The sequence below is a fragment of the Eptesicus fuscus genome, chromosome 7 (genome assembly GCF_027574615.1).
Source record: "Eptesicus fuscus isolate TK198812 chromosome 7, DD_ASM_mEF_20220401, whole genome shotgun sequence".
NCBI lineage: Eukaryota > Metazoa > Chordata > Mammalia > Chiroptera > Vespertilionidae > Eptesicus > Eptesicus fuscus.
This window is the reverse complement of record NC_072479.1, coordinates 70529967-70555102: the sequence shown is the minus strand read 5'-3', so window position 1 is coordinate 70555102 and position 25136 is coordinate 70529967. Positions and strand designations below refer to the sequence as shown.

Sequence of the window (25136 nt, the reverse complement as noted above, 5' to 3'; positions counted from 1 at the left end):
TCCTTGATCAGCTGCTTCCTGCACACCCCACATTGGGGATCGAGCCCATAACCTGAGCATATGCCCTGACTGGGAATCGAACCGTGACCTCCTGGTTCATAGGTCAACGCTCAATCACTGAGCATTATTTTCACATAATAATATGAACCCATAAGTACCCTTATTCAAGAGTTACCAATGATAAATACTAAAAATTAAGTATTTTACCTATCAACTAAATGTTTAATCAAATAAGAACACCGAGGGTGCATGTAACGTTTTTATTGAGGCACAACAAGGCATTATAACTTGCCTGAACTTGAGGCAGTCAGTTTAGTAAGCTGAACTTTAATACAGTTAAGGGTTAAGTGCAAACAAGATACATTCACAGCTTGACTAGCAAGGCTACATCACAATTTATAAAGTGCCAGATTAGTGCTAATTGTCATTCAGCTTGAAACTTTTCACTTTGGGGAGGAAAACAAAAACAAAGACCTCCTCCTTCCTCTAGGAATGAAAACATTTCCCTAAACCAATTAGTCACAAGGTCAAGGACTACCTTTCCTTTAATCCCACTAATACAGAACACCATTCTTTTGCTGTCAATTGCGCACTGACTTTCAATCTTGATAAAGAAGGTAGCCAGAAAATGTAGAATATTTCCAACTACTTCCATAAATGGCTCCCCTGTGCAAACGTAACCATATCTGGTCTCCCTGGAAGAGCTGAAGAATCGCGTGATTGCTAGCGGTTTCATGGTCTGGAGCACCGTCATTGGCATAGGCAGACACCAAAACCTCTTCGTTCTTCATGAGGTTCACATACAGTGGCACATTCACTGCCAGCTTTAGCATGTGGAAAATGAAAACGTAAGTGCCATTCACCGGGCAATTAAATCTACCCAGCTGAAGATCAAACGTTTCTCCCAAGTTGTTCAGAAGAAGATCAAACACAATAGGTTGGTCTAAAGTTCCCGGGGCGAGATTAGAGGTCCTGGCTGCTGAGAAGGCCACGCGCATCTGCTGAGGCAGGGGATAGACGTGTACCGGCAGGATGGTGGCTGCTGGATTTGTCACGGGCACATCCACGGGCGTCATGCTGCGGGAGTCTCCTTGTCCAGAGTCACCACTGTTGAAGGTTTCGTTGTCTCTTTCTGGGCTGCTCACCTGAGAAGAATCGCTCCACCCTGCTGTTTTATTAGCAACAGTGAGTTTCTCATAATGAAGCAGTTAGCTTTGAACACAATATTTAACATTAGTCGGCTACTGAAACACAGAGATGGATACATTTTATAGTAGGTTCCAAAACAAAAGCAATGAAGTATAGCTACAGTATGCTTTTCAAGGTTTTTCCGGCACTAGGCTTTTATACCACTAAGATTAAAAAAAAAATAAGGCTCCCAAAAGCTTGGATAATTTACCTTGTTAAGATTATTAGCAAAGTCTAAAAACCTAGGTTTGAACATTCTCTTTGCTTCTTTATCTTTCATAATTCTCACTGTTCTAAATTCCTCAGTGATAAACCTACTCAAAGTTTCTGATGTAGAAACACTCAAGAAAACTGAGATTGCGTAAGAGAACCAACTTTTAGAACTACTAGCCATTTGAGGATATTTTGATATGGGACCATGATGAATGCTTGTTCTTTATTTCCAAGTTAATGTGGTATTGTGAAAAGTTTTAAGCACTTACACTTAAATGTTTTAAGTACAAACACTGCTCACGTGTAAGGCAAAGGCAATGCAAATACTGGCTACTTTCTTTTTTTTTTTTTAAACAAAACTGTTTTCCTGTGACAAAGCCAGTTAATCTTTAGTAACTCTTGATTTTCTCGGTTACACTGAATCTTTAAGTAGTACTGTCCACATTTTTTAAAAGTATCACAAGATTCTGCTTTTGTTTCAAGTCTTAATTGTGTATCTCAATTTTAAGTTGCTTATTTCCTATCTTTACGCCTATCTATCAATGTAGTGGAACTAGAGTATTTGCAAGTGCCCATTATTACAAGAACCATCTTCCTGAATCATTCCGTGAAACAATTTGAAGTCGGCACTGTGAATGCACAGGATGGGGGAGAAGTAAAGTTTACAGTTGTTTGTATGGAAAATGACACAATAAAATACCAGAATAAAATCTGTGTTTCCGCATACTCACAACTGTAAACCTGCTTTTGCTCCACCCTGTATATCTAAGGTTAAATTATGCCCTGGTGTCACGAAAACTGAAACGCACACATTTACACTTTTAATTAAATTGAAAACTGATTTCCACAGCCTTTCTAAGTAGTCTAATATCTTTCTCAGGTCTCAGTACTACGACACAAGCAAACTGAAAACCACGAGATAAATGCTGAAAACAGTGTATTTGGGGAGAACGTGACGGAGGATGAGGTAGTTTGGGCAAATAAACTACTCAGTTCATTATCCTTACCTCTTGAATTTGCCCGAGGACCACCAGATGTCCCTCCGCGCTTGTAACACTGCTGGAAATTTTCCTAAAATGGCATAAAAAATGTAAGACAATAATTAGTTATTACCCAGGATGACTGGCTGGTCATTCTCTAAGATTAAAGTCCTCTAAGCCCTTTATCTGGCCTTCTCCAGCAACCCAAGAGGATCAGATGTCTCCAAACACACACACACACACACACACACAAATAAATAAATAACAATGGCAACAGTAGAAATACTTGCTTCATCTGTTAATGAACCTGACCAATTGGATAAGTTATTACTTTTTAAAAAAAAAAAATTTATTGAGGGGAGGAGGGAGGAGAAAGAGAGAAGCATCGATTTATTGTTCCTCTTATTTATGCATTCATTGGTTGATTCTTGTATGTGCCCTGACCTGAGATTGAACCCACAACCTTGGCATATTGGGACAACACTCTAACCAACTGAGCTACCCAGCCAGGACCTACACTGAGGGGCCAGATTATTATGATCTCTGAATGCATAATAAGGTGGCCACTCAGTGTGTGTGTGTGTGTGTGTGTGTGTGTGTGTGTGTGTGTGTGTGTATAAGAGGCCCGGTGCATGAATTCGTGCATGGGTGGGGATGGGTGGGGTCCAGCCAGCCTGGCCAGCGGGGAGGAGACATGGGAGGTTGGCTGGCCTGCCTGCTGGTCGAACTCCTGGTCGAGGGGACAATTTGCATATTAGCCTTTTATTATATAGGATATACACTGAGTGGCCAGATTATTATGCGTTCAGAGATCATAATAATCTGGCCACTCAGTGTAGATAGGTTAATACTTGCAAAAACTATAAAGCATCTAGAGAACGCTCTTTAAAAGGTACAATGCTACGTAATGGGAGAAATTAAAAAATATGGCATGGTCTGCCTTGGTTGGTGTAACTCAGTTGGTTGGGCACTGTCCTGTGCTCCAAAAGGTTACTGATTGAAGTCCTGGTCAGGGCACATGCCCAGGTTGCAGGCTCCATCCCCGGCTGAGGGCAATGCAAGGGCAGCCAACTGATGCTTTGTTCTCACATCAATGTTTTTTTTCTCTCTCTCCCTTCCTCTCTAAAAAATCTTTATTCAAAAAAATATATGGCATGATCCTCTGTCCCTCATCTCAAAAAAAAAAAAAAAAAAGATAATAAAGCAATAACACAGACTATTTAAATCTTACTCTATTTATAAACCAAACTGTAAAGGTAATTACAAAGTATGTTAGGGCTTTGTTTTGTCTTGACAGGCGATTGATATGAATTATATTGTACAAATGTATTAGTCCCTGGAAATGTAATCTATTATCTTCAAGAAAAAAATGTTCAAGAGGCAACATTTCAAACTACCTCCCAAGTATGGTAAAAGTCTGCCTCCATACAACCCATAAAAAGAATACTTATGCCCTACCCGGTTTGGCTCTGTGGTTGAGCATCAACCTATGAACTGAGAGATCATGGTTCGATTCCCGGTCAGGACACATGCCCAGGTTGCAGGCTCAATCCCCAGTGCCGGGCGGTGGCGGGGGTGGGGGGGGTAGCCAATCAATGATTCTCTCTCATCATTGATGTTTCTATCTCTCTCTCTCCCTTCCTCTTGGAAATCAATTTTTTTTTAAGACTTTACTATACTTGATATCTAGAAAAGTTAAATTTAAGGCCATATAGTAAAGTTAAAATCATGGGCTTCAAAGTTAAGAAATTTGCATTCTAATCTTAGTCCTACTGTTTACTTGCTGAGTGACCTTAGATGAGTTATTTAACTTGTTTCTGAACCCCCGTTTCTCTTATAGGGTGGAAGAGTAAATGAGTTCATACAAACAACATGATTACTACAATCCTTCAAACATTCTATGTTGACAGTTATGGGTTATTAGAAAAGCTTCCAACTTAACTCTTAACAGTACTTACAAGTTAAAACTAAGAGTGCCTTATACAAAAAATATTATGACCGCACTATAATTTAATCACCAGCTTAGCATCAACAACTGTACTACTGTTCAACTATGACAACTATTCTTACCCTTTGGGAATACGGTGTCCCAGGATACTCTCTAGCTTGGAATTGTAGCTGGCTATAATTTCCATTGGAAACTGAAGGAGGTCCTCTATAAGTATCAAAACCTAGTAAATAAACAACTTACATAAAATTATGAGCAAACTTACACTAAACTTTTTAAGTAGTCTAACTGTATACCATTTTAAAAGTAAAGCTGATCCTATAATGCCAACATTCAATTTATGCCTTCGTTAAGCAAACTCTATTAATATTGCTTTCCACAATAAGACACACATTTATAAAACATTGCTGACTTCTAATAAGCCAACTGCAGAAACTTACTATTGCTAGAATGCAGGAGGGGGTGGAAATAGTGGTAAGGTAAGTAGGTAGTTAAAGCTTCTGTGTAGAGTACTTTGCTAACACCAAGCTTGACTGGAATACCTGGAACTACATTTACAACTAAAAAGAATATCACTTTTACAGTCTCAAAGTTTATGTTTTTATCTGTGGCACACACTGATACACAAATCACTAGAAAATGGGCTTTGTCTAATTATGACACATTTTGAGCAATCAAATGAATTAACAAAAGAAAAAAATTTTTCAAGTATGAAAATCAAAATTCATTCCTGGGGGAGGGAAAGATGCTCAACCTTGCACTTCAGTAAATAGCAGGATGAATCTGCCTTTCATACAAAAAGTTCTCTGTTATAAAGAATAGGGATATTAAAAACTGTACTTTGCAGAAATAGGATCTTATTTACTAGTACTACATTATAAGTAACAACTACAAAAAGAAACAGGTAAAGTAAAAAATAGTTTGAGTCAAGTACATACATAGACAAAACAATCCAGTATAATCCAATGTTATCCAGAGCATACCTTTATAACCTCCCGGGGACCGATACGTATTGGTTAGTAATCTCCCACCACGAGTGCATCCTCTAACGGATCCCCGGCTACTGGCAAATGGTTGAGAGGGCCTGGGAAACACATCCGTCTGTGCTGGGTAAAAGGCAAGGCTACCATTGCTTACTTGAATAGTTCCATCAGGATAACTTGCTGCTTAAAGAAACAGTTTTAAAGTCCAAGAGTTAAACTGTAATAAAGATTCAATATTCTTTACACTAAAAAAGTCACTATATATCAAAACCTTTAATACAATGTTCTCCCTTTAAAAAAAATGCAGGTGCTATGTATGTGTGAAATCTCTCTATATATACAGGGTGGGGCAAAGGTAGGTGTACAGTTGTTCATATGGAAAATACAATAATCAATAAATAATAATACAAGAATAAACTCTGTGTTTCAAGTACTTACAACTGTTAACCTACTTTTGCCCCACCTATATCTATATATATAAAAGGCTAAGCAACCATCCGACCATCCAACTGGTAGCTATGATGTGCAATGACCATCAGAGGGCAGACGCTCCAATCGGTAGCTATGACGTGCACTGACCACTAGGGGGCAGATGCTCAATGCGGAGCTGCTGAACTGCGGTGACTTGGCAGTGGTGGTTCTCAGGAGACACACCCCGGAACCAGAGAGGAGGGAGCCTGATTCCAGGGTGCATCACCCAAGGACCGCCCTCTCGCAATCAGGGACCCCTAGGGGGATGTCGGAGAGCCAGTTTCGGCCTGATCCTCGCAAGCCAGGCAAAGGGACCCCACCTGCCAGAAGGACCCTGCTCACTCCACAGATGCCCTTTAAGCCACAGCGCAGCCCCAGATGCAGCCTAATGGGGAGGGACCAGGGAGGGACCCTGGGAGGCTGGCTCCAGGGCATGTCCGGCCTGTCTAGCCCAGTCCCACCCCTCCGGCCACCTTCTAATTAATTTCCTTTCAATGTGCGCGAATCTGTGCACCAGGGCACTAGTATTTAAATAGAACATTATTCAGCCTTAGAAAGGAAGGAAATTCTGACACATTCTACAACACGGAAGAATCTTGACACTATGCTGAGTGAAACAGGCCAATCACAAAAAGATAAGTACTGTGATAGCGCTTACATAAGGTAAGTACCCAGAGTAGTCAAATTCATACAACAGAGTAGAAGGGTGGTTGCCAGCATTTGGAAGGAAAGGGGAATGAGGAGTTAAATGAGTATAGAGTTTCAGTTGGAGAAGATGAAAGTCCTAGATATGAAGGATGGTGATGGCTGCACAACAATCTGAATGTACTTAATGCCACAGAACTCAATATATAAAAATGATTAAATTTATAAATGTTATGAGATATATATATATATATATATACATTACCACAGTTAAAGAAAAAAAAAGCTAACTATTCCAGATCAGGGAGTAAAAGAAAATGAATGTTCACCACTATTGTAATTGAGAAGGCATATGACAAAAATATCCTCTCAGGAAATTACCTGCCCTGTGTTTTCACAGTACAGGTGAGAACAGAATGAGGTCATTTGTGGCTAGGTCCAGGGATTTACATTTACTACCTCTGTGACCAGGTCCCCAGAAAACACAGTTCATCTGCTCAGGTTTAAGTTTTAGAAGACTCACTAGGGGTCTAAAATACCAACACTAAAAACTTATAAGTACTTCTTAAAATAGGAAATAACTACAAAGTTGCTTATTCTTTCATGATTTACAATAGTATGAAAGATCAAAATAATCTCTCATCTCTAAGCAAACAGTAGAATAAGCATACCAAGTTATATTGTCAGATTAACCAATGCTTTTATTGTAAGACAAAAGGAGAGAGAAAAGGCCAAATAGCCATCTGTCTGTGCTAAAAGAGTTAATAGAATGGTTTCAAACCCTTCATAGAAGCAACTGGACAATGCCCTATCTACCACAACCACGGTCGATGGCAATCAAAGCAATCAGATTTAAAAATATGAGCCTATATATTCAACTAAGTCAACTATCTAATTTCCACTTCTACAAAAGTTAAAATGGTAAACTTAACAGAGGAAAAAGCATCAAATATTTGTCAACACTTGAACATGTAAAGAGATAATGTTTACTGTTCGGGAAAGAACCGCTAAAGTATCACTACAGAGCTGCTTTCCAGTTAGCTGTCATCTAAGTCTTCAAAGACCATACACCAAGGCCTTACCAGTCTCTTGAGAAAGAACAGTTTGTTCCACGTGGATGGCTGGCAGTTGGCACTGGAGTGGTGTTTGTGTACTCGCTGTAGTAAAACTTTGATTGTAGCCAGGTGGATAGGGGGATTCTTTTGTTTCTTGTTCTTTCCGTGGAGGCAGAGGTGCATTAACATTAAATACCTTAAAAGACAGGGGTATGCTGAGTCATTTGTGAAGTTTCATAAAAAATAATTAAGGGTGGCATCCAGCAAAACTCTGCAACATTCAAAAGCTTCTAATTGATGGCAAAGGACTTGAATAAACATTTCTCCAAAGAAGATTCATGACCAATAAGCACATTAAAATATGCTCAACATCATTAGTTATTAGGGAAATAGAAATCAAAATTACACTGAGATACTACTTCATCATATCCATTAGGATGGCTATTGTTTTTAAAAAATAGAAAATCCAAGTGTTGGCAAGGTTGTGGTCAAGTTGGAATCCTTGTGTGTTGCTAATAGGAATGTAAAATGGGGCGGCCACTGTAGAAAGCAGTATGGTGGTTCTTCAAAAAGCTAAACATAGAATTATCATATGATCCAATAATTCTACTTCTAGACATATACCCAAAAGAATGGAAAGCAGAGGTTCAAGTAGATATTTGTACACCAATGTTCACAGCAGCACTATTTATAACTAGAGGCCCAGTGCACGAATTCATGTACCAGTGGGGTCCCTCAGCCTGGCCTGCAGGATCGGGCTGAAACCGGCTCTCCAACATCCCCTGAGGGGTCCCAGATTGCGAGAGGGCACAGGCCAGGCTGAGGGACCCCACTGGTGCATGACTGGGGCCAGGGAGGGATGCGGGAGGTTGGCTAGCTGGGGAGGGACCACGGGAGGGCTCCAGGGTGTGTCCAGCCTCCAGTCCCAATCAGCCGGACCCCAGCAGCAAGCTAACCTACTGGTCGGAGCATCTGCCCCCTGGTGGTCAGTGCACATCATAGCGACTGGTTGACCAGTTGACTGTCTGCCCCCTGGTGGTCAGTGCATGCCATAGTGAGCCGTTGAGTGGCCTTAGCATATCATTAACATATTACACTTTGATTGGTTGAACGGACGACCAGATGACTGGACACTTAGCATATTAGGCTTTTATTATATAGGAAGGATAGCCAAAAGGTGGGAACAACCCAAGTGTCCATCAACAGATGAACTGGTAAACAAAATGTGGTATATACAAACAGTGGAATATTATTTAGCCATAAAAATGAATGAAATTCTGATCTATGCTATAACATGGATGGACCTTGAAAACATTATGCTAAGTGAAACAAGCCAGATACAAAGGACAAATATTGGGATTCTACTTATATGAGGTGCCTAGAATAGGTAAATTCATAGAGATAGAAAGTGGACTAGAGGTGACCAGGGGCTTGAAAGAGGGAGAAATAAGGCATTATTGAGTCTGTTTGGATGATGAAAAAATTCTAGAAATAGACAGTGATGATGGTTGTACAATACTATGGATGTACTTTATGCCACTGAAGTATATACTTATAAATGGTTAAAACAGTAAATTTTATGTCATGCATATTTTACCATAGTAAAAACAAAAACTTCTATTTGATTGCTGACAGAATTTAAACCCATATACAAAAGTTAATCTTCCTGCTACTGTGCTATCATAATAATGCTCACTGAGAATGAAAGCTATATAGGGGAAAGTGGTACTCTTTCAAAAACTATAAAGATGAGTGGGGGGAAAAATCTGCAATGTACTGAATTTCTATCATGTGGCAGGCCATGACCTATCCAGACTCTGACCATTGTCTTTAAAATAGCACTTCTCTTACTTTCTAGCCTCCTTATCCTGCTCCATTTTTCCTCACAACACATAGCACCTGATGCATTTTATATATATACTTTTCTCTCCAGCCCCCCACCTTCTTAAAAAAACAAAACGAAATGTTAAGATTCTTGAGCACAAAGACTTGTCTCTTTTTCATTGTTATAACCCCAGAAGCTGGCTCCATAAAATACCTGTTTTTTAATGAATGAATGAGTGAGTGAATGAATGAACAAATGAATACCAATTTGTACTAGATAGAATTCAAACAGGTGGAGAAAACAGATTGGCATGAGCAAAAAGGTATTGTGGCAAGAATGTACAAGGCAAGCGCAGGGGACTAGTCTGACAGGTTATACCAGACTTCGGAAGTTATTGAGTGTCGGACAAAGGACTTTCCATTTCATTCTGTAATGGACCACTGTTTGCTTTTAATTAGGAATAGGAAAAAGATTGTAAAACCAATGTGGCAATTCTATGCAAGATGGGCTGACAGGGAAAGAGAGAAAGCAAAGAAACTAAGCTGTTCTGAGTGGCCACGCAGGAAGTCATAAGATCAGTGAATTCAGGTCTCTGAATTCACCAGCCTATCTCCCTGCATTGTGCCTATTTTCCATTGCCACTCCACTGGCCTCATTACTGTCACTCAAAGTACCTGGAATTGGACATTAAGCACCATCAGGAAAGGTACTTATTGCCTAAGACTTTCTGTGGGGTTTTTTTCTAAAACTGTTTTATACTACTCTGTGTTTAAAGAACATAGAAACCTAGTTGTAATAGTACTATGAAAATTTTTAGATTACAATTTGTCATCCAAAATACCACACATATCTGAATAATTGTCTAAAAACTTACACATGAGATCAAGATTAGATCAAATGAAAGTTTCAACAATGAGAGAACAACCAGGTACGTGTCCTCTGTGTCTGGTTTTGATGCAATGGAACATCACTAGTGTGATATTAGAAATGGTCAGTATAGGCCCGGCCAGTGTAGCTCAGTGGTTGAGCATCCATCCATGAACAGGAGGTCACGGTTCAATTCCCGGTCAGAGCAATGACCAGAGTGCGGGCTCCATCCCTAGGAAAAGGCATGCAAGAGGCAGCCAATCAATGTTTCTCTCTCATCATTGATGTTTCTGTCTCTCTCTCTCCCTCTCCCTTCCTCCCTCTGAAATCAATAAAAACATTTTTAAATAAAAATATATTTTAAAAAAATAAATGGTTAATATTATTCATATGTTCATACAAAATTATGTTTCTCACTCACACCGTTCATTTGTTTTCGAAGGGTCCTCAGCTTTGCCTGCTACTAATTTTCACACGGGGCAATGCTCCTATAAAACACGCATCAAAATTATTGAGGTTTTCCTCTACCAACACAAACAATATTTCCACCGGACAAATGTAAATTCTACCAGTCCGAATAAGAGTAACCCAATGGCAGATGTATTCACACGGTAACCAATAACAGATGTAAGAGAAACAGTGGCTTTTTCACAGGAATAATGCATTGCAGTCATCATTCACGGTTCGTACTCACTGTCTGCATGGCTTGAAAGGGCGCTGTGCCAATGGTTCCTGAACTACTACTTGCTGGAGGTGACGGGAAACCCTGTTCAGGGCCCTTTGACATGGGAGGGTTTGGCGAAGCCAGTGAAGATGGCTGTTTGTTTGGGGGATCTGCTGCCTGGGGAGGAGAAATGCAGCATCAGCCAATCACCTACCGTATAGCATGCAGTTCACATCCCCTAAACCCAGGCTAGCGTAAGTCAGCAAGTTCCACAGGATGACAACTGGACACAGGAATGCAAAAGAATAGCTTCTGCTTACAGTTTCAAACCTCAGCTGCTGAGGATGCACACTAGCGTCTGTTTACCCAGCTTGCTGACGAAGCGAAAGAGTCTCACCAATAATCAGTCTAACAGATGAGGGCTGAACTGTTCAGGAGTATCTAGTCCTTTTCAAACCCTGAAATGGTATTTTCCATTAAGTTAAGAGTCTCAATTGTATCAAATTCATACAGTAGAATTAGGCTTTAGAAAAGCTTGGGTTACTTCCTGAGTTAGTTGTTAACATTTTCCTGTTTAAAAATCTTATTAGTGGACTTCTAGGTCAGCTGCCTAACAGAATCAAGCTTGAACTAATTTAAATAATCCTTATCTAAGGGAAGGCTTAAAAAAATTACCAAAATTCAATCCCAATGAGGTTCTGAAGCAGAAAGCTTTGACTCGCTTGGTAACAAATACTTTCTCTTCTTAAAATGAGGAAGCAAGTAATTTCAATTTAGACCAAGTCAGTACCACAAAAACTAAAGTTCATCTATATTTTCTTATATTCTGTAAAACATATACATTCTTATATAATAGTTAAAAAACACACATCCACAATGAAACCTAAGAGTTGATATATTAATACCAAAAAAAACCAAAATCATCCTATCTTGCTATATCTATTTTAAGAATTTACTGAAACTATTAGCAAAAAAAAAAAAAATCACTTTAGAATTGAAAGCATAAATATTGTAAAATACTTTTGACAAAATTAGGCAAAAAGAGAATGTAAACCATTCCAGATGAATAAATGCTAATAGCATCACTATAAAGTTATTGAGTGTTCACAGTTATATGAATAAAAATATTTTTCTTCTCAGAATTTCTTCAATATAAATATGGCGAGGAAACTTGACCTAATCCTACCTAGAACTTTTCATCTTTTTTAACAGTAGCAATTTGGACAAATTTATTGCATCTGATAAAGCAAGACTCTAGTGAGCCTACTTTACAGCAAAGCCACAGTAAAGTTACCTGTGTAAGTGTCAGGACCACAACATCTACAGAAAGCAATACGGTAGTACAGTATAAATGTTACATTGTTCAATGGGTCGTGCGTGTAATTCACAAAATAAGCTGGTTCTGCTATTCTCCAAGACAGAAAAGAAATCAAGACCATTAGTCTCTCATTACCTCAGGGGTCTCTGAAGGCATAAACTCTGTTTCAGATCCCGAAGAAGCCGGATCGGTAGTAACCAAGCAAGCACTTGAGCTACTGGTAACTGGAGAAACAGCAGCCTGGACACAGGAAGACATAAAACTTTATAAAAGGCACATTTTGTTCACATTATATTTCTTGGGCCTTGGGCTTCCTAATACGTTATTATTATTGAGAGCTCATTAATGCTAAATACTTCACACTCTCTAACATTTAATCCAACAGTAAGCTTTTAGTTTTGTTTGTTTACTATTCTTTTAGAGGTCACCCAAGACTTTTAACATGAACCCTCGATTAAAATTTCAATATGAATAAGTACTTTTCCCACTTCCTGGATAGTGTGAAGATTTTGAACACTACTATCCTCATTTTATTGACAATCAGGCAGAGGCAAAGAAAGATTAAGTCATTTACCCAAGATCACACAAAATTAAGTGGCAGAGCTGAGATTCAAACCCAAGCAGTCAGCTACATTGCCTTTCCAGGCCTGGTCACCAAAGGACACATCTAATCCCATCCTCACTTATCAAGATTCTTGGCCCTGGAAACTTGGGGCTAGATTTTCACTCTGGCACTCAATAGCAATTCACTGGAAGATGAGCTCAGGGCGCATTTAACACTCTAGGCATAGCTCTGCCAGGGATCATAGTAACTGTTTTTACTCTGAGTACTCTCAGGGTCTTAAAGAGGTAGGTAGGAATATAAATAGAAAGGATAAACTCTGTATAAATCACAATGGCATCAAAATTCTAACAAAAAATTAAAGCTAACAATATTTATTTTAAAAAATTAGGAAAAAGCATAGTAGGAATTAAGGCTGTGACAACTGTAACCAATAAAAAACTAATAGAGTGGCTAGGAATTCTATGGTACAACAGGTATTAGATATAATGGAGAGAGACCCACAAGGTCTTACATATCAGTGAATCCACTCCTTTTATCTAAATGCATTGATGCAGTTCTCAGAAGCCCAAGCAATAAAATGGGTGAATTGGAAACTAATTAACGGTAACCAATATCAAACCAGTTATGGTTCAGTGACCTTCTAGAAGGAGTCACCATGATATAACACTTCTTGGGAAGGAGATGGGGTCCAAGTTTACAAAAGGCCTTACGGGGGAAAAAAATTTATATCCTTTACAACATTTTATATAACTAAATAAATAGGTACAATTTGGATCTGACCAAAATATTAGAACTATTATGAGACTGGAGAGTTTCTAAAATGGGGCCGTTCTTCTGGCCCTCTCCTAGAAACTGCCCTAAGTAAGTAGGACTGATTATGGCGGAGACATAAGGAGGCTCTAGCCACAGAAAGATTCTCAGATGCTAAGTGAAGGCGACTCAGGCCACTTGATAGTTAAGATTTAAAAGACTTGAATTTTAGTTAAAAGGTTCACTTAACAAAAAAGATAAAGAAACATTTTTTGTATTAGTATTTATTTAGAAATTAAGGCAATTCTTAATTCCAAATTATTGCTCTTTAAGTACACCAGCTGAAGGTCGTTTTAAGTATTGGTGAGTAAACATCATGTTACAGACCAGAACTATTACACCAGGCCGGTGGCTTTCCAAAAAAAAAAAAAAAAAAGTAATTAATTTGTCAATTGAACCCTAACAGCTGAACAGATAAAATGGAGCTCGTTAGTTACAGCAGTGACTGGGGTGAGAGACCTTGCCCAACAAACACATTTTGAAAATTGAGCCATACCTTATTAAAATAAATAGAAACCACTGTAACACTGTAAGCAAATGATATTATTTTCTCAGAAGTTTTTGAGAAGAAAGACAATTATTGACCCACCTGGTTAAAATATTTAACATACTGTCAAAGTAGCTACTATCAAGAAAATTGCCAATAAGGCTTTCAGAGGGATCCAGAGAAAATATTCTTAAAAGATAATGACCAGAAAACTTGAGCTTACCATTGATGGAAATGCAATGTGGCATTTACAGACCTCAATGATCTGGTCCCTTTATATCTCTAAGTGTGTTCTGTTAAAATTAGTTCCTCAGAATGTTAACTATTTGGGGGAAGGAGCAACGGCTAACCAAGAATTCTTAAAAAGAATTTTTAGACCCTTTACTATGCTGATATATTAAGTTACTTAGGTAGCTCAGTAGCAAAGGAAAATTCCCAGACAAGGTACCTCTGGATTCTTCAGGAGTGCTCTTTCCTTACTAAGTCAACTAGCTTTCTCCATTATAATTTACTAGGAGCCCAGAGCGTGATTCGAAATTGCACGGTGTCACCCACCCTCGAGTCGCCGGTCTGGCCCTGCATCCCTCTCCAGCCCTTGAAGCAGCCATGGCCCCTGCTGATCAGGCCCTCCCCCAGCACAGGTGCTTGGAGGTCCCTGCCGCCCAACCCCCAATGCTGCACATGCAACCTCCTCCTGTCCAGTTGACCCGTTATGGCGTCCCAGTTAATTAGCATATTTATCTAATATGTATAAAATGTCTTCCCATGGTCACTAGGGAATCTTTTGAGGACTGGTTGTACTTAATCTAAAATCCAGACATGTATATTAGAATCACTAAGTCTGCTCATTCTTGCCAAAGTAAAAGTTTTTTTCCCTGAATAGCAAAGAAGAGTAAATGAAATATTAATTTGGAGAAGTTACCTGTAATGGCTCTTGAAGAAAATCATTTTGACTGGTTAGATTTTCTTCTGTAGTTGCTGCAGAGAGTGAAATCAACAGTAAACCACTGAGGGAGGAGAAAAGTTTCTGCATATCAACTGGGTGGAACTAAAGTTTATACTTTACAAAAAAATAAAAAAAAAATAAAAACAAAACAGTAGCTGAAAAGACTAGGTCTCAAGTCCATCATGAGTTTTCTATTAGAGCGCTACAAAGAGTCAGAGAAAATGTAGAGGAGGAGGATACTAGTTCTATCTATGATACATAATATTTCAAGGTTAAATGGGCAAAAGCAGCATATCAAAGCCGCCAAACGAACAGAAATACAACTTTTAAAAATAGTTGGCTCAGTGGCTGAGTGTCAACCTGTGAACCAGGAGGTCCCGGTTCTAGTTCCCGTGGGTCAGTGCACATGCCCGGGTTGCAGGCTTGATCCCCAGTGTGGGGCATACAGGAGGCAGCCCATCAATGATTCTCTCTCATTACTGATGTTTCCATCTCTCTCTCTCCTCTCTTCCTCTCTGAAATCAATAAAAAATATTTTTTAAAAATAATGCTTATAAAAAAATAAATTAAAATAAATAACAGGTAGTAGTAATCTGAAAAGATAAAATCTGAGCTATCATGAATAGTAATTTATTCATGTAAGTTTCAAGTTTCAAAGTAAATCTTAGCTGGGTCATCTGTCTCTTGAGGGTTGTTGTTTTTTCCTCTTTGCTCATGCATATTAATGTACTTTTCAGTTACCTGGTTTCAGTTGGTTTTTCCTTGTTAACGTCCATCAGTTTTGTTAATTACTCTAGTTTTTCCTTACTTCAGCCAGGAATTGCTGTATAATCTTACTACAGCTGGGCTATGTCTTTGATTACATCACCCTTCCCCTGAGATAAACTAGTGTAGAGCAAAAGGCCTAAAGTTGGAACCATCAGACCAGATTCAAATCTAGGCTCCATCATTAATTACTACATTACTCAGCATACTAATTATCTCTGAGGCAACTTCACTTATAGTCAGGATCCAAGAGCCTCAATGCTAGATTTATACAGTTGAAAGGAGTCAAGCAAGTTCTAGTGAGAATTCACTCCAAGAACAGAAAAAAATTGCAAAAACAGCTACTGTGCATTTCCATTCACCCATCCGGAGACTTTCTCTAAAATGCAAATATCCTAATGGGAATTTACCCATATATAACCAATAATATATGGATACTTAGAATAAATTAACACATGGACAGAGATTAACCATTAAGATATCTAGAATAAAATTGCTTGTAAAAGAAATAAATGCTAGACCTACAGATCTTTGTTCCAGGTCTCAAGAATGATTACATACCTGCTGGGCTCCCTGGCGTAACAGAAGGCGACTGTGAGGATGGAATTGCACTTGAAGGTTTGTCAAAATCCAGAACAGATTCCTAAAGCCAAGTTTTTAAATAATGAATAGAAACAAAGGTTATTCATATAAGAGCTACTGCCATTAAATGATTCATGATGTTGTCCATAGCTTATTAGGCATAGGAATCTAGCTAATAACTATCTCAAAAGACTTTACAGAAGCAGAAATTAAGAGTTAAAATGAAAAACTAAAGTAATTGTCAAACTTTAAAACTGTGTCAATTGCAATAAAACTACAATATTAATTTTAAGGCCTGCCTTAAAAAACCTCCTGACTTGAGGTCTTAAACAAAGGCATTAATCCTAGTAGAGACTGAACCCTCGTTTTTATTACACCCAAACAATGAGAGGGTCTAATTATTTTGTCTCAACCACTAAACTAGCTCATGGCATTAAATACTTTCATGATGAGAAGCCATTCTCCCCTGCCATCTGCCTATCTTGGTTCTCCCAGAAATGTTTCCAACATTTTGAATACTTAAGCTACACACTTGTAGTGATCATTTTAGTTCTTTATCTTTAGATAATATGAAGGATAAGCAATTCCCCCATTGTACAAATAAGTAGAGGGGTGGAAGCGAAATAACTTGCCATAGATTCTACAGCTGGTAAACTGGTAGGAGTGTGATTTAAACACGGACCTAATTCCAAGCTCAAGATCTTTTTAGTACTCAAGACTATCTTATTTGTCTATAATATCACACTATTCTGAAATTCTGCAAGAGTCTGTATGATACAATTTAACATTTAACTATTGGCTTAACACATGTTCACAATCTTATACAACTGGGATCTAAACTCCTTAAAGGCAATGAATGTCTTATCATTTTCTCTACACAAGGGCTCTTATCAGAATACCAAGCAAGAGTAGGTTCTCACAATCTCAGTGGAAACTACTGGTGATCTATAGCTATAAAAAGCACCATACGCTTTTTACATGTTTAATTCATTTTGTAACAACAAACAGAAACAGAAACTATTATCCTTACTTTTAAAGGAAACTGAGGCAGTAACTTGCCTAAACTCTCAGAGCTAGAAAGTGGCAGAGCCAGGATTCATACTCATTCCGGAACACCGGAATCTATGCTCTTAGCAACTTCGTTATAATGCTGTGGGTCAGAAGCGAGTAGCCCCATGAATATAATTTAAGATTCATTCAATAATGACTCATACTTGCATAAAGTTACAGGTTCCTTGAATTTGGGTCATCAGATCCTGCAGTTTTTCTTTCCTCAATACTGGATCCTTTGGAAGGGGAGAGGAAGAACCTACAGGCTGATGCATGGGCTTAGGCACCTACAAGACAAACCCATAAAGTATTAAGGGTAAAATTCAACTTAGATACCCTAATTTAGGAATCTTGGCCTGTCATTACATCTAAATGAAATCAAAACACATAGCAATGCTCATTTATCATATTTATCTCAGGTAAAGAATTTCCACCTAAATGCATTTTCTAAATAATCTAATCAAACTTTAAACACTTTTCCCCCCACCCCCTTCCGAATAACTTTAATGGAAATCTTTCTAAAACATCCTCTTCTTAAAGAGAAGACCCAAGGCTTGGCTGAGGTGGCTCAGTGGTTGAGCGTCAACCTGTGAACCAGGAGGGCACAGTTCGATTCCGGTCAAGGCACATGCCTGGGTTTCGGGCTCTATCCCCAGTGTGGGGCGTGCAGGAGGCAGCCGATTAATGATTCTCTCTCATCTGATGTTTCTCTCTCTCTCTCCCTCTCCCTTCCTCTCTGAAATCAATAAAAATATTAAAAATTAAAATAAAGAGAAGACCCAAAATAACAGGGCTTGATAGGAAGTTCTTTCATTGTGGACTTCAGTTACTGTATGTCTTCTAGGCCAAGATGCCACTGGCTCTAAGACACACCAATGATTTTTTTTCCTATGGAAAAAATTACTACTACTACATTAAATATACATCCCATTTTTAAGATGTATCTGATTTCAGAAACACGAATATGTAAAAATATATACATGTACCCTAGAATTGAGGAAATATACTATTAATGTTTTGTTAAAAAGTAAGTATACTTTGAGGGGCTAATGGTGTTTATAAGGTGGTTAACCCTCATGCTAAATTGCTTCAGATTGCTGCACACCCTGAATTCAACCTGTTTAGAGTTACTTCTTACAGCTGTCAGCATGCCTCTCCCTTCCAGCACCTCTTCTCCAACTTTTAATGTATTCGGTAGTCACACAGCTCAATTGATCAAAGTATCCCATAAAATAAGAGTTAACATGCCCTAAGTGAATGAATGAAAAGCTCCTTTAGGAGAAAAGTATGAGCATTAGTGTTTCATTTCATGTTATCTAGTCTTTTGTCTTTGAACCCTATTTTGCCCTTGACTGTACTTACTCATGTTCTAGACAGCTGAGCTTGCAAGACAGATGCAGAAACAAATATTGAATTATACACAGAGGTGTCCTGTCAGCCACTGAGAGACCTTGCAAATTCAGTATAATGCTGTGCCATAAAAGCAAATTAAATCAGTTCTGACCTTTACAACTAAACACCCCTGATTTCAAATTATTCTGCAAATGTCATAGTATCAATATTCTGGTATGGTAAAGGCTCAGCACTGCTATACCCAGTGGAATTTTAAGTTGGGTGTTTTAAATCAGCATTGAGGCATAAAACTGGGTGGTTTGTGTGTTTTTTTTAATATATTTTTATTGATTTCAGAGAGGAAAGGAGAGGGAGAGAGAGATAGAAACATCAATGATGAGAGAGGATCATTGATCAGCTGCCTCCTGCACACCACACAGAGGGGATCAAGCCCGCAACCCGGGCACATGCCTTTGACCAGGAATCAAACCTGGACCTCCTGGTTCATAGGTTGACGCTCAACCACTGAGCCATGCTGGCTGGGCCAAAAAAAAACACAACACTGGGTTTTTAAATATAAGTTTCTCAAAATGACATATTACAATTACTGTGTGTGATATCTGGTTAGTGAAATAACACTATCAATCTTCTGCAGGCTCAGAAAGATGTGAAAATTAATATTAGCACCTGAAGAAAGAGGAAGAGAGGAGAGCAAAAGGAGACAAGTAAACTCTAAAATTCCCTTCGTGGGTAGAACGGAGGTAGGGGTAATTTATTTATAAAATGCAATGCTTTGATTTCCCCAAGCAAAATGTTTTTCACACCATTGGAGGACCAAAGGTTTATCCGAAAACTTTTGGCTAAAATGGCACGGAAGTGTAAGGAACAGTACTAGAGAGGAAGAACACTGCGAGGATAAAACGTTCACACTGCTTAAGCAAATGAGGTGGGGCCAAGTTTGCATTTAAATAGTGGAACATAAATTATAATTTAATAAAAATATAATGCTAACTAGCACTGTATAAAAGGATTATACATCATAATTCTTCTTATTTTCCTTTCTCCAACTACAGGATATCTGCAACCACTATGGACCTTCTTCAACGAGTACAGGCTAATCTGAGTGACTACAAATGAGTGAAAGAGAAGGAAGAGAACACAAGTCACCCATGGACCAGGTGAAAGGTAACAAGTCTCCCACCTGGGACATGCATTTACATCTCTCACTTGTTCACATTATGGTCTTGTCTCAACTATCCACTATCTTGACGTCATACCATGTCATTAAATTTTTGGCATTAAAACAGTATTTCCTCATTGGGGAAATTTCATCTCAGGTTAGGCTCAACAGACTGACTAGGTCTACTTCCAATTTTCAAGGGAAAACAATAAATTACACATTAAAGAGTTAAGTGAAATACTGTATACATTAATTTAACATGGGTTTTGTTGATTTCTTTCTTTTTTTTTTAAAATATATTTTATTGATTTTTTACAGAGAGGAAGAGAGAGGGATAGTTAGAAACATCGATGAGAGAGAATCAGCTGCCTCTTGCACACCCCCTACTGGGGATGTGCCCGCAACCAAGGTACATGACCTTGACTGGAATCGAACCTGGGACCCTTGAGTCCGCAGACCGACGCTCTATCCACTGAGCCAAACCGGTTTCGGCTCTTTGTGTTTTTTTTAAGAAAACTAAAGTTATCATTACCACAACTCCTTATTTATGTCTACATTGCCAGGCACAGGCTGATAGAGATTAACTCACATCTTTGGGTTCTGCATTAAACTTCCTGGGCAGGAGCGGGTCATTTGGTATGAGGCTTCCTGCAGCTGCCCCCCAGGACTTTGGAGAAATCTGTGACTGTGGTGTTAAAGGGTGTTTTGGATGCTCCACATTGTTCTCCCAGGACTTGGGAGTCTCTGCCTGTCTTGCATCCTGTTCTTCACACATGGGAGTGGTCCATGACTTGCTGAGGTCCTGTTCACTCTGCAGGGAAGGTGTCCAAGACTTTGCAGTTTGCTTCTTTGGATCCTGTTCTTTCTGCAGTTGAACTGGCCAAGGCTTTGGTGTCTCCTGCTTCTTTTGTTCCTCTTGAACGTATCCTGCTTTGGGTTTGGGAGTTTCTTGCTTCCACTGGCTAGGAGTTAGCTTGGGTTTAGAGACATCCTGCTTCTTCTGTTCTTCCTGCAGCGTGGACCTGAGCTTGGCCATCTCTTGCTTCCTCTGTCCTGAGGAAACCGCAGGCCGTGCCAGCTCCTGCTGCTTAACAGAAGGCTCCCAGGACTGGAAGGATTCCTGTTTCTTCTCCTCACCAGCTGGTTCAGTAAGCTTATCCCAACATTTGGGGAGGTTTGGTTTTCTAGCATAATCTACTTCCCAAGATTGCTCTTCATGCTGCTTGCTTGAATAATCTACTTCTGCTATGTAGCGTCTGTTAAGAAACTAGACCAGAGGGAAAAAAATGTGCCGAGTCACTAAATGCATAGAAGACCTTGAGGGGAATAGTGAACTCTCTTAGTATCCCTATGTCCATTGGTCTGAACCATTCTACTTACAGGAAATTTCTATTCTTATTCTACTTGAAAAGACTGTCCTACTTTTTTGTCCATTCCTTTCCCCTCTCAATTAACAGGAATACAAACATTGATATGTGAAAAGTAACAATCTATATTTGACTGGCAGAGTCTGAATAACCTTGCTAAAAGAGCCTGAATCAGGTAAATGTGGCACCATGATGTGCAGTTCTTAGTAGTCTTAGGTGAGTGAAATATAGATCGCTACTTTGGAAACATCAAAGTTTATATTTCTGACTACCCACCTGACACCTTTAATCATAAAGGCAGAGGACAGTCCAACTAAACAAAGTTATATTGTTCAACCTTAAGCCTTATGTTTCTTAAATTACCAGACTTTTCTTTATTTTCATTATGTATCTGTCAATACTGTGATGTTGCCTCTTCCATTCTTTCTAGTTTCTATGAATTTCAAGGTCACTTCGAAAAGAACAAATACCCTCTTCTATTACTAATCTGAGTAAATTTTGGAGAGAGCAAAATTCTACCCATTTTTAAATTCTAACACAAGGGCCAACAACAATAACAGCTAACACAAGCAGTTATTGTGTGCCAGGCCAAATTCTAAGTAATGTAGAAGTTAAGCTGACTCCTGTAATCCTCACAATAACTACATGAGGCAGGCATTACTATCATCCCCACCTTATGCATAAGGATAACAGACATAGATATCTTGCCCACAGTCACTAGGCTAGTAAACTGCAGAGCCAGGATTCAGGCTTAAGTAGTATACCTCCAGGACAGGAATTTCCAACCATAACGCTACACAAAAGCTCAAAAACCAAAATCAGCAAATTACCTTTCAGTACCTTACCTCTTGTGGTTGTATCTCTGGCTGTGTAAATTCCATAAGAGACTCTGGGAAGATAAAAGAAATATAGGTAAACTATATGTTTTCAGACAGATTACAACCAGTTCATTCTAGCAACATATTTCAGAGGAGTTATAAAAAAAAGATAGTAAAATTAAGTATATTCATAGCAGGAGTAACTCTATTGTTTGTTAGTCAAAAGCTTGTGGTCCGAGGCTAGCTGAAGCTAATAGCTCGCCTCATGTAAGGTCCTTTTCTAAAGTCAAGTTACAGTTAAAAATGGATTTCTGATGGAAAACAGGACTATCTCCTCTTACCCACAAACACGGCTTATTTCAAGCTGGAATTACAGTTCCGGTATCCATGGGGTAATAATTAATCATCTCAGCTTGAAATATAGCCCTTAAAGGCCTCCTACAAGCCAGTTTAAGATCGGGAGGAGGGTGAGGGAGTGAAGATATTGAAGCACTGGATTTCGTATTAGAAACTAAGAGGAAGTGGCTTCCAGAACCCTGCCTGGACTACCTCCTTAGAAGTGGTATTTCTTATATATATTTGTTTAATTGATTTTAGAGAGGAAGAGAGAGAGAGAAACAATAATGATGAGAGAGAATCATTGAGCGATCGCCTCCTGCATGCCCCTCGCTGGGGACAGAGCCCGCAACCCCAGCATGTGCCCTGACCAGGAATCAAACCATGACCTCCAGGTTCATAGATCGATGCTCAACCACTGAGTCACGCCAGCCAGGCAGAAGTGATATTTCTTAAATAAATCCAGCTTCAACAAACAAAAGCAAAAGTGCCATTTACTCAAAGTATTTATTTCCCAAGTAAAGTGGAATTTTGAAGAGCATATTTCCCTGATTGGAATTATTATATTTATTTGGGCACTTTTTTCCTTAATCAATACGTTAACCTTAGGTTATTTACACTCTTATTCTACTCCAGTATTGGATTGTACTATCACTTACATTTTAAACCATTTCAAATGAAATTATCCTACTACTAGTTAAACAAAGCAATTCAAACTCCATTATGTCTCATTTTAACAGTGCACGCTCTTGTAACAAAGTGTAACTTAACATTTCTAGTAAGGTTCACTCTTAATAGAAGGTAAATCACGGTAATAAAGCCTAGTGATATTTCCTAAAGTGAGGTTTATCCTGCAACAAGTAAAGATTTCCATGCATGTACACACGAACAAATTAAAACATGGCAATCATTTCACAGTGATTTGTCTCATATTTGGGCATTAAGGATGCAACCACTATACAGAATTTCAGAAAGCACAACAAACCTGACTCGCTGACAGATTCAGTCTTCAATAACTGTTTTCTCTTCTCTGATTTTATTTCTTCCTCCAGTGATACTTCTTTTTCCTGAGCATTTTTTGGAACTGGGATACTTTCAAAATAGCCTGAGTTCAGCAATTTAGACAGTAGATCTTTCATATGTTTGTCTAAGAAAAAGTGATGAAGATTTAGTTATCATATAACCTTAAAAGGTCATGGGAAATTATTTGGAATAGAAATCCTAACATAATTTCATCCTATAGTGTCACTACAACATTCTACATTAGAGGGGATTCACAGAACCAGTCAGTACCATGAAAAATAATTATGCAGCCCATCTTTATGTCAGGCTGAGTCAACATAAATTTTAACAATCAGAATCCCAAAATTCAGCAAGTCACTGAAGTTTCTCCGGGCCTCCATTTCCACTATGTGAAAAATGACTAAAAATCAGAGATCCTTATCAAAATCTCAAATATGTTACAAAAGTACACACTATTCCCTGAGCTTAAGGAAAAGTCATTTCTCCCATCTGCTTCCCAGATATCATAACTAGCAATTACTCTACCTTCCCCAAGTCATGAAGGCTTTATAGAAGTAAAAGCTCCTCAAACATAACCATCAGAAAACCCTATCTTGGACAATCTCTAAAAGATTTTTAAACTACAAAATTCCATGATTAAGACTTTACTCGAGTTGTGCTTTATGTCACTCCTAGCACATCACCCTTTGATGATCAAGAAAAATCTTAAAATGATGTTAAAGTCACTTCATTTTTAATATCCACTAAAACCGTAATTACCAAATTAAGCTGAGTTCCCATACTTGATTTGGGTCTATTATTCCTTTCATAGGAGTACTATGACATAGATTTTTGTCTTTCTTTAAAAGAAAATCAACTTTGAGATATAATTTACAAACAAATAAATTCATCCACTTGAAGTGCACAGAAAGCCATGTTATTTCTGGTATTTCCACCAGAACAAATGATATAGAACATTTTTATCAACTCAAAAAGTTCCTTCATATCCCTCTTTTAATCAACCCCCTTCCCCCCCTCCCTGGCAACCACTGACCTGCTCTCATTCTAGTTATGTCTTTTCTAGAATTTCATATAAATGGAATCATATAATATGTGCTCATTTTTTATCTGACTTATTTCACTCAACATAATTATTTTTAAATTCACCCATGCTGTTGCATATATGAATAGTTCATTCCATTTTTTATTGCTGAGTAGATTCCACTGTATGGATATGCCACATTTTGTTTATCAATTATCAACTGATGTACATCTGGGCTGTGTTCAGTTTGGAGCTATTATGAATAAAGCTGGTATGAACATTCATGCACAAATACTTATGCGAACATATGTTTTCCGTTCTCTTGGGTATTAAAAGTATAACTGCTTTGTTATATAGTAAGTGTACACTTAATTTTATTTTTAAAAACTGCCGAACGATTTTCCAAAGTATTTGTATAATTTTGCATTCTAACCAAGAAATAAATTTATTTGATCGAAACTTGAAAGGACTTAGAAAGTTTGTGACAGTTATACATACTTAAGAGTATTTTTAAAAAGGAAGCAACCACTATTAACAAAAATGTTTGCTAGCTTCGAATGAGTTTTCATTATCCTAAGCTAGGATTTCATGTCTGGCCATTTGTATTTGGGCATTGGGCCAACATCTTTTTAAGAAGCCAAAAGAACTCTTTCTCTCCAGCTCATTTCCAGATCAATAGACAACAATACATCAGTAG

At 38.4% G+C, this 25136-nt stretch overlaps 1 protein-coding gene across 15 annotated transcripts in view; it reads right to left on the bottom strand.

Moving 5' to 3' along the window:
- Positions 1 to 245: 245 nt before the first annotated feature.
- Positions 246 to 25136, bottom strand: part of CAPRIN2 (caprin family member 2) — a 45046-nt gene continuing 20155 nt past the window's right edge. For 3 of the 15 annotated variants that reach the window (XM_054718485.1, XM_054718486.1, XM_008140528.3), the window contains 13 exons: positions 23381 to 23542; positions 22087 to 22130; positions 20464 to 21141; positions 17527 to 17649; positions 16292 to 16373; positions 14942 to 14997; positions 12293 to 12397; positions 10870 to 11016; positions 7511 to 7679; positions 5313 to 5495; positions 4452 to 4552; positions 2409 to 2472; positions 246 to 1168 (listed from right to left, as the gene is read on the bottom strand). In XM_054718485.1, coding sequence (XP_054574460.1) covers positions 600 to 1168; positions 2409 to 2472; positions 4452 to 4552; positions 5313 to 5495; positions 7511 to 7679; positions 10870 to 11016; positions 12293 to 12397; positions 14942 to 14997; positions 16292 to 16373; positions 17527 to 17649; positions 20464 to 21141; positions 22087 to 22130; positions 23381 to 23542 — 2483 coding nt within the window. In that variant the 3' untranslated portion in view covers positions 246 to 599. Of the gene's footprint in view, positions 1213 to 2408; positions 2476 to 2570; positions 2613 to 4451; positions 4553 to 5312; positions 5496 to 7510; positions 7680 to 10869; positions 11017 to 12292; positions 12398 to 14941; positions 14998 to 16291; positions 16374 to 17526; positions 17650 to 20463; positions 21142 to 22086; positions 22131 to 23380; positions 23543 to 25136 lie in introns of those variants that run through there. The other 12 variants (XM_054718489.1, XM_028144121.2, XM_054718491.1 and 9 more) reach the window with 12 other exon arrangements.